Source organism: Crinia signifera, chromosome 11 (assembly GCF_055691185.1).
Source record: "Crinia signifera chromosome 11, ASM5569118v1, whole genome shotgun sequence".
NCBI lineage: Eukaryota > Metazoa > Chordata > Amphibia > Anura > Myobatrachidae > Crinia > Crinia signifera.
Genome location: NC_139227.1, coordinates 112,892,333 through 112,909,386, shown reverse-complemented (window position 1 = coordinate 112,909,386; position 17,054 = coordinate 112,892,333). Strand labels below are relative to the sequence as shown.

The 17,054-nt window shown below is 40.4% G+C and overlaps 1 protein-coding gene across 14 annotated transcripts in view; it reads left to right on the top strand.

Moving 5' to 3' along the window:
- Nucleotides 1–12,773, top strand: part of PAX6 (paired box 6) — a 36,070-nt gene extending 23,297 nt beyond the window's left edge. For 5 of the 14 annotated variants that reach the window (XM_083164275.1, XM_083164269.1, XM_083164271.1 and 2 more), the window contains 7 exons: nucleotides 4,738–4,896; nucleotides 5,490–5,572; nucleotides 6,422–6,572; nucleotides 6,935–7,050; nucleotides 8,804–8,839; nucleotides 10,933–11,083; nucleotides 11,394–12,773. In XM_083164275.1, the coding sequence (XP_083020401.1) occupies nucleotides 4,738–4,896; nucleotides 5,490–5,572; nucleotides 6,422–6,572; nucleotides 6,935–7,050; nucleotides 8,804–8,839; nucleotides 10,933–11,083; nucleotides 11,394–11,479 (782 nt within the window). In that variant the 3' untranslated portion in view covers nucleotides 11,480–12,773. The remainder of the gene's footprint in view (nucleotides 1–4,737; nucleotides 4,897–5,489; nucleotides 5,573–6,421; nucleotides 6,573–6,934; nucleotides 7,051–8,803; nucleotides 8,840–10,932; nucleotides 11,084–11,393) is intronic. The other 9 variants (XM_083164274.1, XM_083164272.1, XM_083164276.1 and 6 more) reach the window with 6 other exon arrangements.
- Nucleotides 12,774–17,054: the final 4,281 nt, after the last annotated feature.

Below are 17,054 nucleotides of genomic sequence, written 5' to 3'. Positions count from 1 at the left end.
GACATCTATCTATCGGATATATATATATATTTATTAGAGATCTATCTATGTATCTGTCTATCTGATTGGCCGGGGCGTGGAAGTAGAGTAGAGCAGCCTCTGCAGCACACAACTCTCCCATCCCACATGGAATGCAGGACATATTTCTCTTAGAATATTAATGTTCCTCTCTCTTCCCTTAATGTGATTTCCTTGCTCAGGGATGTTGCCATTCCATAGGAGTCCATTACCCAGAAAGCATAAGGCAGGGTGAGGTCTCAGAGGGGACAAATATGTTCCCAATATTAGCACCACCGTGAAGCAGTGAGGGAAATAATAGACACAGAGGTCTGTGACAGGACAAAAAGAGACATCACTGTCCGGGAGAACATTCTCCAGCGATTTAGTGGGGTTTAAGGATCACTGAGACTGAGACACTTTTCTTCTTCCCCTTCTAAGCCCTCTGTAGGAATTAGGCATTCTCTCTCTGCAGCAGATGCGCCTGATCCCTGCGCCTGCGGATCTGTTAGCTGGTTTTCCGCCTGACTGATCAAGACACATAGGACTCCGGAGTGATTCCCATTCCCAGCACTGCTCTCCCCTCTCATTCAGGCACAGCTCCCCTCTCTCATCCAGGCACAGCTCCCCTCTCTCATCCAGGCGCAGCTCCCCTCTACACTCTCATCCAGGCACAGCTCCCCTCTCATCCAGGCGCAGATCTCTTCTCATCCAGGCACAGATCCCCTCTCATCCAGGCACAGATCCCCTCTCATCCAGGCACAGATCCCCTCTCATCCAGGCACAGCTCCCCTCTCATCCAGGCACAGCTCCCCTCTCTCATCCAGGCACAGCTCCCCTCTCTCATCCAGGCACAGATCCCCTCTCATCCAGGCACAGCTCCCCTCTCATCCAGGCACAGCTCCCCTCTCATCCAGGCACAGCTCCCCTCTCATCCAGGCACAGCTCCCCTCGCTCATCCAGGCGCAGCTCCCCTCTACCCTCTCATCCAGGCGCAGCTCCCCTCTACCCTCTCATCCAGGCACAGATCCCCTCTCATCCAGGCACAGATCCCCTCTCCCCACTCATCCAGGCACAGATCCCCTCTCCCCACTCACCCAGGCCCAGATCCCCTCTCCCCTCTCATCCAGGCACAGATCCCCTCATCCACACACAGATCCCCTCTCATCACTCATCCAGGCACAGATCCCCTCTCCCCACTCATCCAGACACAGATCCCTTCTCCCCACTCATCCAGGCACAGATTCCCTCTCCCCACTCATCCAGGCACAGATCCCTCTCCTCACTCATCCACACACAGATCCCCTCTCCCTACTCATCCAGGCACAGATCCCCTCTCCCCACTCATCCAGGCACAGATCCCTCTCCTCACTCATCCACACACAGATCCCCTCTCCCTACTCATCCAGGCACAGATCCCCTCTCCCCACTCATCTAGGCACAGATCCCCTCTCCACACTCATCCAGGCACAGATCCCCACTCATCCAGGCACAGATCCCTCTCCTCACTCATCCAGGCACAGATCCCCTCTCCCCACTCATCCAGGCAGAGATCCCCTCTCATCCAGGCACAGATCCCCTCTCCCCACTCATCCAGGCAGAGATCCCCTCTCCCCACTCATCTAGGCACATATTCCATCTTTTTGTGATGGAAATAGTATATAAGCACTATGTACCACTAGTCTGCAGCCCCCTCCTGCTTTGGATGTAGGATATACATCATTATTATGGAAGAAAACCTGAAACTTATTTTACGTTTTCTCTTTGGTCTTTATCCTGGGTAGTTGGGATTATTATAGTACACAGATGGAGTTTGACATATTTAAATGTAGGGACTTAGACTATGAAATGTATTGTGTGCTTGTCACACTACAAGTTTCAGCATTCCCTGGCAGCCCCTATCCTCATATGGAACAACAAGATCCAGCTTAATCCTTCATCCTGTGGCATAGCCATTCCCAACCTACAGTCCAGGTTTTAGTGATATCCAGGCTTGGGCACAGGTGATGTAATTAGTTCCTCAGTTATTTTAACGCAACCATCTGTGCTGAAGCCTGGATATCCTGAACACCTGCACTGTTAGTGTTCCTTGAAGCCCGAGGTTGGGAATTTTTGCACAGGCATGTCAAAAGGAACTCTAAGTCCCAGCATTCGTATTAGCCACTAGTACTACAGAGCAACAATTATTAAGATAACATTAGGGGGATGCTGTGGGAGAGAAGGGCCCAGGCCACTATTTTGCCCACTACAACCCCCTCCACTGTGCCATGCTGCCAGTGACTGAACAAAACCCTGATCCCGGAGCGCAAACCTTTTCACATCAGGATGCTGGCAGACAATTAATATGCGGCATCGGGTGGTGAGCCAATCAGAGCTAGCGTACCGTTAGCCAAACAGAGCGGCTACCGGTACATTAGCTCTGATTGGCTCATATTAATTGGCTGCCAGCATCCTGAATCTGATGTCCGGCCACTGAGCAGTGCAGGCAACACAGCGGAAGGGGGGGATAGGGGAGCCGGGCGGTAAGTGAAGGGGGTGGTGCGACGACGACTAGAAAATCAGTCCCGGGACCCAAAATTCCAGGTGACAGCCCTGAGATAGAAAGAAATAGAATATTGAGGACTCCTGTAGGGGCACCTGTACTGTATACAGGGTACGGTAGGGGTGTGTGGGGGGTGTTGGGAGGGGTCACTGTTGTTGGTTATCCCATACACAAATGCCTGTACACAAACACCAATAAACAAACACACTCGGACGTTAGTGCCAGAACACTTAAGAAGCGGCCCATGAGATTTGACGAGTAAATAGAGCGACACTTGTGTGTTAATATGTGAGTTGAAGCTTATCTAATCTTAACTAAGTACTTTTCTGCCTTTTCTGCTGCTGCTGCTGAGTAAATAGCCGCAGTGTATGGAGTTATCCCATTGACACGTTTAGGTGGTTTGTTCTTCTCTTCCCTCTGCTCTCCTATAGAAAGTTAACAACAATCCTATATAGCTTTGAGTAGGCCAGCCCAGGGGACAGTGATTAATGATTGCTGTGCCTAAAGGTTAACATACTTGCCTTGAACAGTCTGTTGACTGGACCCCTTGTGATACAATATAGATCACTGCGAGTTTTCAAGAGAATCCTTTTGTCCTGGGCCCCGATTGTGTCCTCAAAATTCTACCCACGGAAGTTTGCCAATCCCCCTGGCCCGAGTGTTTAATGGTTTCTCTTACTCTGCTGTCATTGTGCCCTGCTGAAAAGCAGCTCCCATTCCATTCATGTGTTGGTGATCAGCTCAATAGGAGTACAGACCTCCATATGGCCCTCACTGTAGATGAATCCGACCATTTAAATGGAAGGGAATGTTTGGGGTTTTAAAACATTTCAAAGTGTTTGAAAAGAGCCCACCAGATTCTGTCACAATTCCCTTAACCCTTTGAAGGCCACACCATTGTGGCAGGTTATCCCTCTGATGTTAATTCCCACAATATTTAATTACAAAAGGTACAAATTCTTTAAAAAAAAAAGAAGAAGAAGGTGGTTCCACTTTTTTTTTTGGTGGGGGGGGGGGAATATCTGAACAACAAGAAAATCTATAATACTAAAAACCTCTTTATTGTAATTATAATTCACAGTTAAATAATAGAAAAGCAAAAGAAAACAACACAACAAAAAAACGGTTAAATAATTAAATAAAAAGCAAAAGAAAACAAAAATAAAACACAACCAACACTATAACAAAAGGGACAAATACTGATGTATTGGGTAAAAAGCTTTTTCGCGGAAATGGATAAAGGGGTAGACCTCGGATATCTCATTTGCGTTCTAAGGACATACTAATTATAAATAACTACAGGTGTGATAATGAATTAGAGTAAGTGGTACAATAAACTCGTCTGCTCATTATATATATAGTGTAAAGTTACCGTATGTGTGTGTTTGTTTAGTTGCTAAAGTCAGCTTTTAAAATTATAGTTGGTTTTTTTTTTGGGTGGTTTTTATTTTTTTATAATCAGAGAAATCACACTTTTCCCAGTACAAGTACACCATATTACAAAGAATGGACAGTCCCTTTATCTAAATATAAAATTCCATTTTCTGCAATTATAGGCTGTTCTTGCTGATGATATAATTACAACTGTTCGCTGTAATAGGTGTCAGGGAATTGCGCACTCATACAATGGTTGAATAAAATTGTAGAACAATGCTCGCACTTCTAAATTCAGAACCTTTAAACATGAAATTGACTGTGCGGAATTCTTTTTTTTTTTTAAACTATATAAATATTTCTTTTTAGAGATTACAAGCTTGGTTTGCGTTCTTAATCACATTGGCTGCAAACCTATCAACATTTAATTGATTGCAATTGCTGTGAATAGTCTAAAAGCAAAACTTTAACAAATTAAAAAAAAGAGTAATTGTACTAGTAGAGATTTCACGTGTTTGTTTTACATCTCATATATTTACTGCACTTTATCCGCCATTGGATGATATTGCTAATATCATCCAATGGCAAATTGTGTACACAATGCAAATTGTTGGGTGAGGTGATGAGATCATTTGCATAGCTCCTCCCAGAATACTGGGCAGTTGTCAGTTCACAACCAAAGCATTATTATAATTTTTTTAATCTTTTTTTTTTTTTTTAGTTATGCAGCTTTATTTAAAATATTTTTACAAAAATGTTTTTTTAACATATTTTGTACAACATGTTGCATGTTTCGGAGATAATCTTATCTTGTTTAATTGTAGATGGATGCCCACAGCAAGAAGGTGCTGGGGAAAACACTAATTCCATCAGTTCTAATGGCGAAGACTCTGATGAAGCGCAAATGAGGCTTCAGCTGAAAAGGAAACTACAACGAAACAGGACTTCATTTACCCAGGAACAAATAGAGGCTCTAGAAAAAGGTAGGTTCCATCAGAAATGCATATAAGAGGATAACGGTTTTAATGCAGACATGTCCAAAGTGGCCCTCCAGCTGTTGTGAAACTACACATCCCAGCATGCCTTGTCATAGTTTTAGCATTCCCTAATAGCAAAACTTTGGCAAGGCATGATGGGGCTTGTAGTTTCACAACACCTGGAGGGCAATCATTTGGTTATGCCTGTTTTAGCGTAAAAGGCCAAACATATGTTGGGAATACATGAATGTATTCTCCAACCAGATATATATGGGGAGATTTATCAAATCTTGGAAAGAGATAAAACTGAGAGAAACAAAGTACCAGCCAATCAGCTGATGGTATTTTATAGCCTGTAGCTGTAAATCTTCTTTATCTCCATTCTGGAAATGATAGGTGATATAAATGCTGTTTTCTGTAGGAAGCGGCAAACGCGATCCATATTTCCATTTCAACCAATAATTCCACTCTCAGCACAGAGAATAAGACTAAGATCAAGGGGCTACTGGAGCGCACTGGCTAATTGGAAATGTTTAAAATCTTTCATAATAAAACCTGTGCATTCTACTTAACTAACCTGTACATTTGTATGCTTGCAGAATTTGAACGCACCCATTATCCTGATGTGTTTGCCAGAGAAAGATTAGCTGCCAAAATAGATTTGCCAGAAGCTAGGATACAGGTAACTGTTACTATGTAATTAAAAGAGATGTTTGACCTCAGTGTAAAATGCTTTCCATTTATTTTCACACGTAACGGGCCGAGTAGATACGAGATGCAAACCTATGAGCGCATAGCCTTACTTATAGAGCTCCCGCTGTGCAGGGAAGGATGAAAGACCTAATGACCATTGTAGGATTCTGTACTCATTAACAGGAATCCTGGTGAATCTCTAGAGGTTCTGCAGACACAAAAATGTTATATATATATATATATATATATATATATATATATATATATATATATATATACATACACAGATCCTTACATAGCAAAGCTAATTCTGTTGCGCTTTACAATAGGAAACAGTGATAAAACAAACTGGGTAGTATCAAACCGACATGGTGGTGTAATGGTTAGCATTATCGCATCACAGCTCTAAAGTCATTGGTTCGATTCCCTGTGTGGAGTTTGTATATTCTCCCCGTATCCACGGTTTCCTCCCAAAATTTTTAAATATACCATCTCCCGACAAAGGACAGACCAGATGGGACAAGTGCTTCTTATTGTCGCTCAGCTCAACTGTAACTTGACAGCCGGAATTCATTGTTCCGGCTGTCGAGTATCAGAATGTGGTCATGTCGGCAAAAACGGACGCGGATGACGAAAAAAGGCAGTTTTCAACAAAACAGATCCAACTTGTTTTAAAGTCGGATCTGTCTTGATGTTATCTGTTTTCAATGCGGTCGGTAACGGCTGAATTAGTGACCCTAATAGGGTTATTGCAGATGTAAGCCCCCTTTGATACTTGACTTTGCATTAATACGTTGAAGGCCTGGTTGACCACCCTCTAATCTCCTCTCTTCGCTAGGTATGGTTTTCCAATCGACGGGCAAAATGGAGAAGAGAAGAGAAACTGCGGAACCAGAGGAGACAAGCCAGTAACACACCGAGTCACATTCCTATAAGCAGTAGTTTTAGCACTAGTGTCTACCAACCCATTCCTCAGCCCACTACACCAGGTGAGACACAGAGAGGAGGTCGTCTTACTTATTGGGCCTTGTGACCAAAAAAAAAAAGTTATTGCATTTAACTTTCCTAATTTAATTCCTCGCCATGTTTTTTTTTTCCTAATTATTAAGTGGTTAAAAAACCCCCAATAATAGCGCATCTGGAATTGAAATTCCAAGTTTATTTAAATAAAAATAAAAAAGATGCCCCTATTTACCATTTATTACGCTGGAATTGTAGCCCAAAATTTCCATGACTATTATTTATTTTATGCTAATTGAATAAATGAGGTGTAGCCCTATCAGAGCATTGTTATAACATGAGCAGCAGACAACGAGATGCGCATGGTAACTTCGGTCTTTCTTCTCTACAGTGTCATCGTTCACGTCGGGATCTATGCTCGGGAGGACAGACACAGCTCTTACAAACACTTACAGTGCACTGCCACCTATGCCTAGCTTCACCATGTCCAACAACCTGCCTATGCAAGTGAGTATTCATCATGTGCTTCACTTATGTTTAAATGCTGGGCCTCAAATATGCTTATAATTCAATTAGCCATTATTGTAATAATAGTAGTCACAAACATTACACAAAGCATACTAAGTGATACACTTGTGGTAGACATTTCTACTTAAATTAAATTGTTTGCCTTGTTTATCAGTTTAAAAGCGTTCCTGCTACTGGTGCATTATCATCACGGATGGTTATAGCATTTATTTATACAATTATTACTAGTACAGTGTTCGGGGCATACGGATTGTTTTTTTGCTGAATGCATGTTGCTTGGTTATCTAACATACCCACATTAAAATAAGATTTGCACACAATGAAAACACACATCTCTGGATCAGTATCCGCAATATTTATAATATTTCTTATAATTTATTTCGTTAGCTTTACTTCAATAAACCTCTATGTTCATCTTCTAGTAATTAAAATAACAAATTCAGTAAAAATTAAATAAAAAAAAATATATTAAAAACTTAAGTTGTTTTAGATGGACTATCCCATAATGTTAGAATAATGTAACCATTAAATTTGTTAATTGACTTAAGCAAATAATAACATTATCATTATTATCAATAATAATAATAATAATAATAATAATTTTATTATTATTATTAATCTTTATATAGGAGGAGCAAGTGTATAATTTATGACACAAGGTAGAACCCAGAACTATACATAGTATCTCATTACCCCTTCATAATTAATAAGTTGTGTCGATTTTCTATCGTTTTATTTACCCATTGTTCTCCCCCCAACACCATTCTGCAGATGTCAATAGGTAGAAACAAGGAATATCTATTATATAAATAGCCTTCATTTTTCTAGGTTACCTGAACCTGCCATTGCTGTATACCTGCGTAAAACATAAATCTTTAATACTAACATTATGTCTGTAGTCAGAGGCAGTGTCTATTATCTGATCTGCTCCTGTAAAATGGAACATCCATATTCTTGAATATAATTAGCCATAAAACATGTTCTAAAGATCTGTCACTCCTGATATTTTACCATTTAATGTGACATCATTCTGAATGATGTGGGTGCATAATGCGGTAACCACATTCATTCACGTAAAACATACAAGGATGATTCCCGTAAAGGTCACAATGCATCAATAGAAAGTATTAGCAACACGTAATACTAAAGCATAACAGCAAATTACATGATTTAGTCATCACTGTTTGCTAGACGTTTTGGCATTATGAATGAAGATGGCCTAAATGAGTCATGTCTGATGCTGCATGCTCATTGCCCACATTCCAGTTCCTCTCCCCATAGAGCTCCTAGGACAATTTACTGTCTATTGTGCTCACGGAGATGACTTACCATGATCTGGGTAGTCATGGACTAACTGGCTGTGTGCGTATTTCAGCCAGGTTATCACTAAATTAGGGAGACCCAGTTTTTCAGAAATAACGGTCTCCCTAATATTCAAAATTGCGTGCTAGGGTTCCGGTATTACCTGTCAGCCAATGATCTCACACACAGGGCTGAGCGGCATGTACAAATGTGCAAAATCAATCACATGGGGACAGTCTAGTTCAGTACAAAGGACGATGACCAAACTAGGGGGCGGATGTATTAAGCCTGGTAAAGTAATAACGTTTAAAAGTCATCGCACAGCAGCCAACCAGATGCTAACTGTGAAGTTGCAGGCTAGGTTTGAATAATGACTGTTAGGAGCTGGCTGGGTGCTGGATTATAACCTTCCACTTTATCACTTCAACAGGCTTATACGTCTTCCCCTAGGAGTCATACATTGCAGGTGGGTATTTCTTTACCGTTTCTTAAATATAGCTCTGGCCTTTTTTTTTATTTATTTGGCCAGTTGTAGAAAAGAGCAAATCCAATACTAGAAAATATACCTTCTCAATATAGATAACACACCCCTTAGCAGCAGATTTCTGATAACCAATAGATATCATTTGTTATGTACACTTATTCCTTCACTTCTTCTCTAATAAAAGATATTACTGTAGCCCCCAATCCGCCATGCTTTCCCTGATAAACCCCCCCCCCTCTTCCACAAGCTTACCAAATACTCCATAGACCAGACGAGACAGCATCTCTCGCCTATTACCCTTCAACTACTCTATTCTGGCCAATTGACAACGCTCCGCGCAGCTCACATAAAACTTTCATAAGTTCTCTTTCTAAACTCAAACACGACTTAAACCGTAACTAGCATTGCTGTGGATTGGATGATACGGCGCCTCTAAGTATCCAGTATAATATGGCTGTAGCAGCAGGCCCGTGGCATTTAACCCCTAATGTTCTATATATTCTTTTAAAACTGTGTTTATAGCAATCGGTCAAGCACTTGCGAGTATACTGGCATTGTACAAAGTAAATGTTAATAGTAATAGTAAATATGGTAGTAATAATAATTGGTACTGATGTATAAAAAAATCAGTAGGTAGCTAAACACAAATGCCAATCTAAAATATAAATGACCTTATATCAGACAAGGCCCCAATTTCGCACTTCTGTGTGTATCATTATGATTAGGAATTATTAGCATTCATTACATAGATATATCCGATGTTGATTGATATGTTCCCCGGTTGTACACGAAAGGCTTGATTGACAAAGCTTCATACTCTCCCGGGTGTAGATTTACTGAAGATTCTAAAACATAAAAAAATAAATAAAGCGTAGGTGTTGCCCATAGTTGCCAAAAGACAGAATGTGGTTGCCATGGGCAACACCACTTGTTCTCCGTTTCAGAAGCTTTAGTATGTCTACTCCCGGTATCTTTATAACACCAGTACATCTAAGAAACAATAGTATATATACCTCGGTATTGCCGATTTTATCATCAGAAACCACGAGACTCATATTGACAAAATAAATGGAAATTCAAACTTAGTTCCGAGCATGGTCATCTTTACATCAGCTGGCATACCCCTGCAATCCCACCATTAGCCAGTCACTCGAGGATAACTAGCGTTATATTTAAGCGGTTGACATTACATATATAGGGCCTGATTAAGCTTTGTCACAAAGAACACAAATGGGCAAAACCATGTTGCACTGCAGGCAAGAGGGGGCAGATGTAACCTGTGCAGAGAGAGTTAGATTTGGGTGGGGTGTGTAAATATAAAGCTGACGAAATCAGCTGTGGGCTACATGCAAGACCAGCCAGTAATTACCCTGCAGAGAAGCAATATAAATGTATTTGCTCCCCCTGCATAGTAACGTAATTTGGTTCCAGACACAAAATGGCTTCCTTTTTTGCTTTACCGAATCTGGCTTAGTATTGGTACCCTATTTCGTCATTAAATAATGTGGCCTGTGTATCTGCAGACCCCTTCCCATGCAATTATTTTTCTTTCTTTCTTTTTACTACATTATAAAACTTCACCTTATTAATTTTAAATAATAACCCCACCCAGGGGGTATAACAATTATGCTGCCTGGGGTACAAGTTTGAATGATGCCCCTTTTGTTCCTTGCACAAATGACAATAAACCTTTGCATGTCCTTTCTAAACAATACTAGATCTGTCAACTAGTTGAATTTTTTCAAAAGAATTCCCAACATTTTCCGAGGTTGCTTCCTTGTAGGCCGACCCTTACTCTCTCCCCCACCGAACAACATTGCAGCTATCCATGGACTACATTTCCCACAATTTCACATCCACATGGGAGTTGTCGCTTACTTGCAGATGGTGTCTTCACGATACATGTTGTTCATCCACACAACCAGTAGCCTATGTAGACCAGTGGCGCAGACACATAACACACACAATTTATTTTTCTTCCAATGGGCAGATGTTGGATACAGGAGGTGCAGTGATTGTGTTTATACATCACAAATGGCACTGAGCAGTAATATTGCTTTTCTTTCTTCTTCCAGCCCCCTGTACCCAGCCAGACCTCTTCCTACTCATGCATGCTGCCCACAAGTCCATCTGTGAATGGGCGGAGCTATGATACATACACACCTCCCCACATGCAGACACACATGAACAGCCAGCCAATGGGCGCCTCTGGTACAGCCTCTACAGGTAGGCATTCCATTATTTTCCACCCTCTCTGCCACCCTTCATACACAGCTACTGCTGAATGGGATATCCACACATTAATACCCAGTGCACCGATCAAGAGAAACGACAACATTGAAACACACACAAAAAAGTCACACTCTGCAAACAATGCATGCTCATAACACAAGCCCTGCATCTAACTATGCGTAATAGAAAACCTTCATATGAATTTCCAAAAATCACAGCGTGCATGAGACGTGTATTGTGGGGGGTATAATAGCCTAAAATAATAACATATATATATTTATATTTCTTTTATATTACTTTTTAGGTCTCATTTCCCCTGGAGTGTCAGTCCCAGTACAAGTACCCGGCAGTGAATCTGACATGTCTCAGTACTGGCCAAGACTACAGTAAAAATCGTGTTAATTTAACCAATGACTTTATGGAGAACAGTTGGATGTTCAGCAGTATTTTATAAACAACAAAAGAAAAAAAAATTGAGAACTGTCCTGGAAAAAAATTTACAATTTTAAAAGACTTCATTGCACAGCGCCTGTGCACCGATGACATTGGAAAGACCGCACAACGGACATTTGCACACTGAAAGCATTATATCATTTGGATCAAATCTTCATTTTGATATCCAAACTTTTATCCATTTGATGTACTATTTGTAAACTTGACTTTGTTATGTAATGATGAACAGAACAACAACGCAGGCTGGGTGGACGGATCTGCTCTCCGTTAGTCTTGATTTTTTTTTTTGGTTTTTGATTTTTTTTTTTTTAATGGAAGCCATGATCAAGCCACGCATTTAAAAGTTTTATCAAGTATACCGACCCCACCATTTTGTCCATGGATGTTTCTCCTTTTTATCAACTTCCCTCGGGCTTGTTGCCGGAATATAAAAAAAAAACCTTAACCTAACCCAGTTCCTCCCCATTGGTAACCCCCAAAGTTTGACGTTTATTTTCCAAAAACAAAACATTGATAATGAAAAACTGAAGAGAGACGTTTGGTAGATGAAAGGTAGATTATGTCTTCGATATAATCCAGTTTGTTTTATGTCAAAATGTACGTTTTTGTCTTCCCTAGAAATCTCCCAGAACGATTTCTATAATAAAGTTAATTTCATTTATATTTGACGAGGAAACTGTATAGATGTTTTATACACATTTTCATGCATCATAAGTTTTTTTTTCTTGGTCAGCAGGTCGTTATAATTGTTCCTAGATAGATTGTATAAATATGTTCACAGTCCAATCATTCTTGTGCATATAGATCATTCCTTATACCGATTAAAAGTGCTTGCAAGAGTTTTCAACTTAAGTGTTTTCAAGTTGTTCACAGCTACATATCGGAATTAACCATTGTTGATTGTAAAAATCATACCAAAGCCTTTGTATTTCCTTTGTTATATTATTTCATTTAAACCTTTAGCGTGGTGATGCAAATATTTGTTACCAGTCTTGGACGTTAAGTCCAATTTTTTGTTTTAATTGTAATTTATTTTTAAATAAATTAGGGCAACTGAAAGATTGTGCGATACAGATGTCCAACTGCAAGCTATCATATTACTTTTCTGTTCCAACAGATACCATTGAATAGATTACACACACACTTTCTTATACACAGTCTTATATAATAACATGGTGCATCTGATGTTATCTTTTATTGCTTCATTGTACCACACAAGTGACAACTATTTTTCACTTAAATCTAAAATGACTTGTACACAAGAGCGTAACTACCATAGGTGCAGGGGGTGCAGCTGCTATGGGGCCCAGAGCTGGGAGGGGCCACCTTCCCTGTCACAGTTACATGTGTTATATACATGAGTGTAACTACCATAGGTGCAGGGGGTGCAGCTGCTATGGGGCCCAGACCTGGCAGAGGCCACCTTCCCTGTCACAGTTACATGTGTTATATACAGGGGTGTAGCTACCATAGGTGCAGGGAGTGCAGCTGCTATGGGGCACAGAGCTCAGAGGGGCCACCTTCCCTGTCACAGTTACATGTGTTATATACAGGGGTGTAGCTACCATAGGTGCAGGGAGTGCAGCTGTTATGGGGCAAAGAGCTGAGAGGGGCCACCTTCCCTGTCACAGTTACATGTGTTATATACAGGGGTGTAGCTACCATAGGTGCAGGGAGGGTAGCTGCTATGAGGACCAAAACTGAGAGGGGCCACCTTCCCTGTCACAGTTACATGTGTTATATACAGGGGTGTAGCTACCATAGGTGCAGGGAGTACAGCTGCTATGGGGCACAGAGCTCAGAGGGGCCACCTTCCCTGTCACAGTTACATGTGTTATATACAGGGGTGTAGCTACCATAGGTGCAGGGGGTGCAGCTGCTATGGGGCCCAGAGCTGAGAGAGGCCACCTTCCCTGTCACAGTTACATGTGTTATATACAGGGGTGTAACTACTATAGGTGCAGGGGGTGCAGCTGCTATGGGGCCCAGAGCTGAGAGGGGCCATCTTCCCTGCCAAAGTACAGGTTGAGTATCCCTTATCCAAAATGCTCGGGACCAGCAGAATTTTGGATAACAGATTATTCCGTATTTTGGAATATTTTAATATTTCAATCATGTATTTTGAAGTATCTTGCATTTATGCTGTATAAACACATCAAGCACATAAAATGCACACGAATATATTTTATTTGTTAAAAAAACAAGGTTTCAAAACATGAAACAAAATTTGTGTACTATCTCAGATATTGAATTTGAATGGCAAGCAATCATTTTCTTGCACATATATAGTGCCAGTTACATATCATGTCCACAGTAGTGCTTTTACAGTTGTCCCCAGTAAGTTTTTAGCAAAAAAAAAATTCCACTTTCTGGAATGTATGGTTTTTTGGAATAATTCGGATAACGGATACTCGGATACGGGATACTCAACCTGTATCAGTGCTGAATACATTTTTCACCAATGCTATCTAGTTACACCACTGCTTGCAGACAAATGCAAAATCTGATGTAAAAAATAGTGGAACATTCACTTTACAAAATTGCATTTGAGATGATTAACAATCATTATTTAGATTGTTACAGTTACAGAAAATGTATTACATAAAAACCATGTTATTAACTAAGCCTTATTGTGTTTAGCCAGTCAGCCATAGTGTGTGAATGCGAGGGACTGGTATCTAGCTGAATATATCTGGTCCGTGGGGGTTAGGGGGAGGGGGTGGTGGTGGTTATTTTATTGAAGGAATAGACATGTTTCATTGCATTGCACTTGGAATAGTTACACTGGATATTCTAAAGTCTTATTTATTTATAACCATTATTCCTTATACCTCTTCTTATGTCGCTCAATAAAATGTGGGAGGGGTTTAGCCAACACCATACTAAAAACCACTTTTACATTAAGGGTGCAGATTTATGAAGCCCGTTGAAGTGATAAAGTAGCCGGTGATAACGTTGATGGGGCGATGGGTGTATACACTAAGCCTTGGATGGGGATATAGTGGATGAATATAAATACCAGCCAACCAGCTACTGGCATTTTTCAAACACAGCCTGTGACATGACAGTTAGGAGCTGATTGGATGGTTACCATATCTCTGTCCATTTTATCTCCACCCAAGACTTACTAAATAGTCCCCTAAATTCTACAGCAGTGGCATAGGAGGTTAGACGTATCGTCCTCAATCAGTACAACAGCACTAAGAAAAAAAAAAAACATTTTGATAACGAAAAATAAATTTCCCTGTTTAATTATACCATTAAATGACTTTTCACATTAGGTCTTATGTTACTTAACTTAAATATTCCTCTGGCAATCCCTAATAAATGCACAGCACTCTGTAGCATTTATTGAGAACTTCAGTACACATTATCTATGGTTAAAAAGTTTCTAGAAAGCTGCTCTGTGTTGTATCCAAGGACAATTCTATCTGGATTATATAAAGCCAAACTAAAAAGAACAGAGGAATGAGTATTGATTTAGGATAAAGGCGGTGACCCAGTTTGGATAATAATTATTCTCATAATGAGGACAATGATGATTATTATTTGTAAGCTTCTCTCACCATGGTGGATGTTATCAGGGCCTCCGAGGCATTTGCCCCCTTAGCAACTAGTCCAGGACATCACTAGGTCCTTTAAAAAAGTTAAGGTCAGGGTAATTATCCCCCCCCCCCCCCCTCCCATCTTCTGTTTGTTCCCAGTTGTAAAGAGGAACATAATATAATGGTGCTATATAGGAAAATATTAGTAAATGAATAATAAAAAGAAGTAATTCTAAACACCGTCATCATTATCAATTTTAGTCGAATCTTTGTATTAATAAATTATTTACCCCCCCTTTTTTTTTTACGAATTTAATAAAAATTAATTACAAAAACAACAGTACTTTTAGCACAAAATTGGAATTTATTTGAAACTTTTTAATACATTTATGAATGCTTTACTCTATTCTTATGATCAAAACAAGAACTTGTCCCCACAATACTGATAGTGACATGAAAAGAAAGGAGCTGGAATGAACCGGCAAATAGGTAGGGGTAGAAATTAAATCTGTCCCAAAGGTAAATCAAGTTCTTGTGATGGCTACTAAATATCACATTCCCCCTTCCCCACTCCGGAGAGGCACAAGTCCTGTGTTTAACGCTGTGGCAAAGAAACCCCCCCACCACCTATGGTCTCCCTGACATAGCTGAAACCAGATGGGCTCTCTAGTACTGGGGCTAGATAAGTAATGGAAGCCGTGCTTTCTGTTTTGCCCCATTAGAAGTACAGGACGTGACCTGTTCTCTTCCAGTCCTGTAGTGATGTAGAGTTCTATGATTTTGCAGGGTGAAAATGACGGGTATAGCAAGAAAAGGTCCTGAAAATGTGTCCTCTCCACTCCTTTATCCCATTCTAAAAATATCCACCTACAACCTGAGATCTCCATTCTGGACAGCCACATAAAGTGCCGTGCAATGCTCCGCCTTTACCATACTTTATTGGGAATGCCCAACCACCCGCACCCCAATACCGACTTACCAGAACCCCAGGTGAAACTGTGGAGGTGGAATCTTAGAACTTCAACACCGGCATTGAGTTCAACAAGGATTGTACCCAAGCTTAACAAGGTATATTGTACACAGTAAAAACTACTTCAAAACGATGTCACGGCATTTAAAAGTTGAATGTAAATATTGAAGGTGAACTAGTGCAAGAGTATGTATTATGATTAAATCAAATGAAATAGGATGAAATGGACATTTAAAGAAAGAAGAACGTCTTAATGAGACAATTGTTTTAATAATTTAATTGATTTCCTTTTCAATTTATTTTTATGCCTTTGATCTATTATACTCAAGAATGGAAGTATTATTGCTATAATTATAGTTTTATAGAATCTATTTATTTATTAGTACTGAAGACAAAAAATAAAATAGCTTATAGGGCATAGGTATAGATGCTGGGACTGGTCACCCGCATGGTGATGCTTTAATACCAGTAATATGCGGAAGCATGTATAAATGAGTTCCAGACAATGGATAGACATGGTCTACTAAGACAGTCAACATGCAATAGGTTCACTATAGTACACGTTTATGCTCGTTGTGATCACAGGGGATGAAACATGGCTTCCGCAACAAATATTACGTTATGATCCATGCTGCTGGGGCACCCAGTTCCTTCCAGTATCCAAAAATATCAGAACATTTGTCTCCTGAAACACAATGTGCGGCTGTACACAATGAAGGGAAATAAACCCTAACATTGGATAAATGTGTTGACAATGAATTCAGCAGAGATCAGTAGTAGGATTTGCCCTGTCGGCCAGCAATACTGAACTGTTCTAGGTCTATACGCAATAGATATTCGGGCTGAGGTTGATCAAACTGAGTTTTGCTGCCCTTTCTGCATCACAAACGCAAATGTTAATGGGATGATATACTCCCGACTGTACGCTGTATGCATATTAGAAGCCATTGATGCATTTTATGACCCTGTAAAAGCACGATGCTGTAGGCCAAGTGCT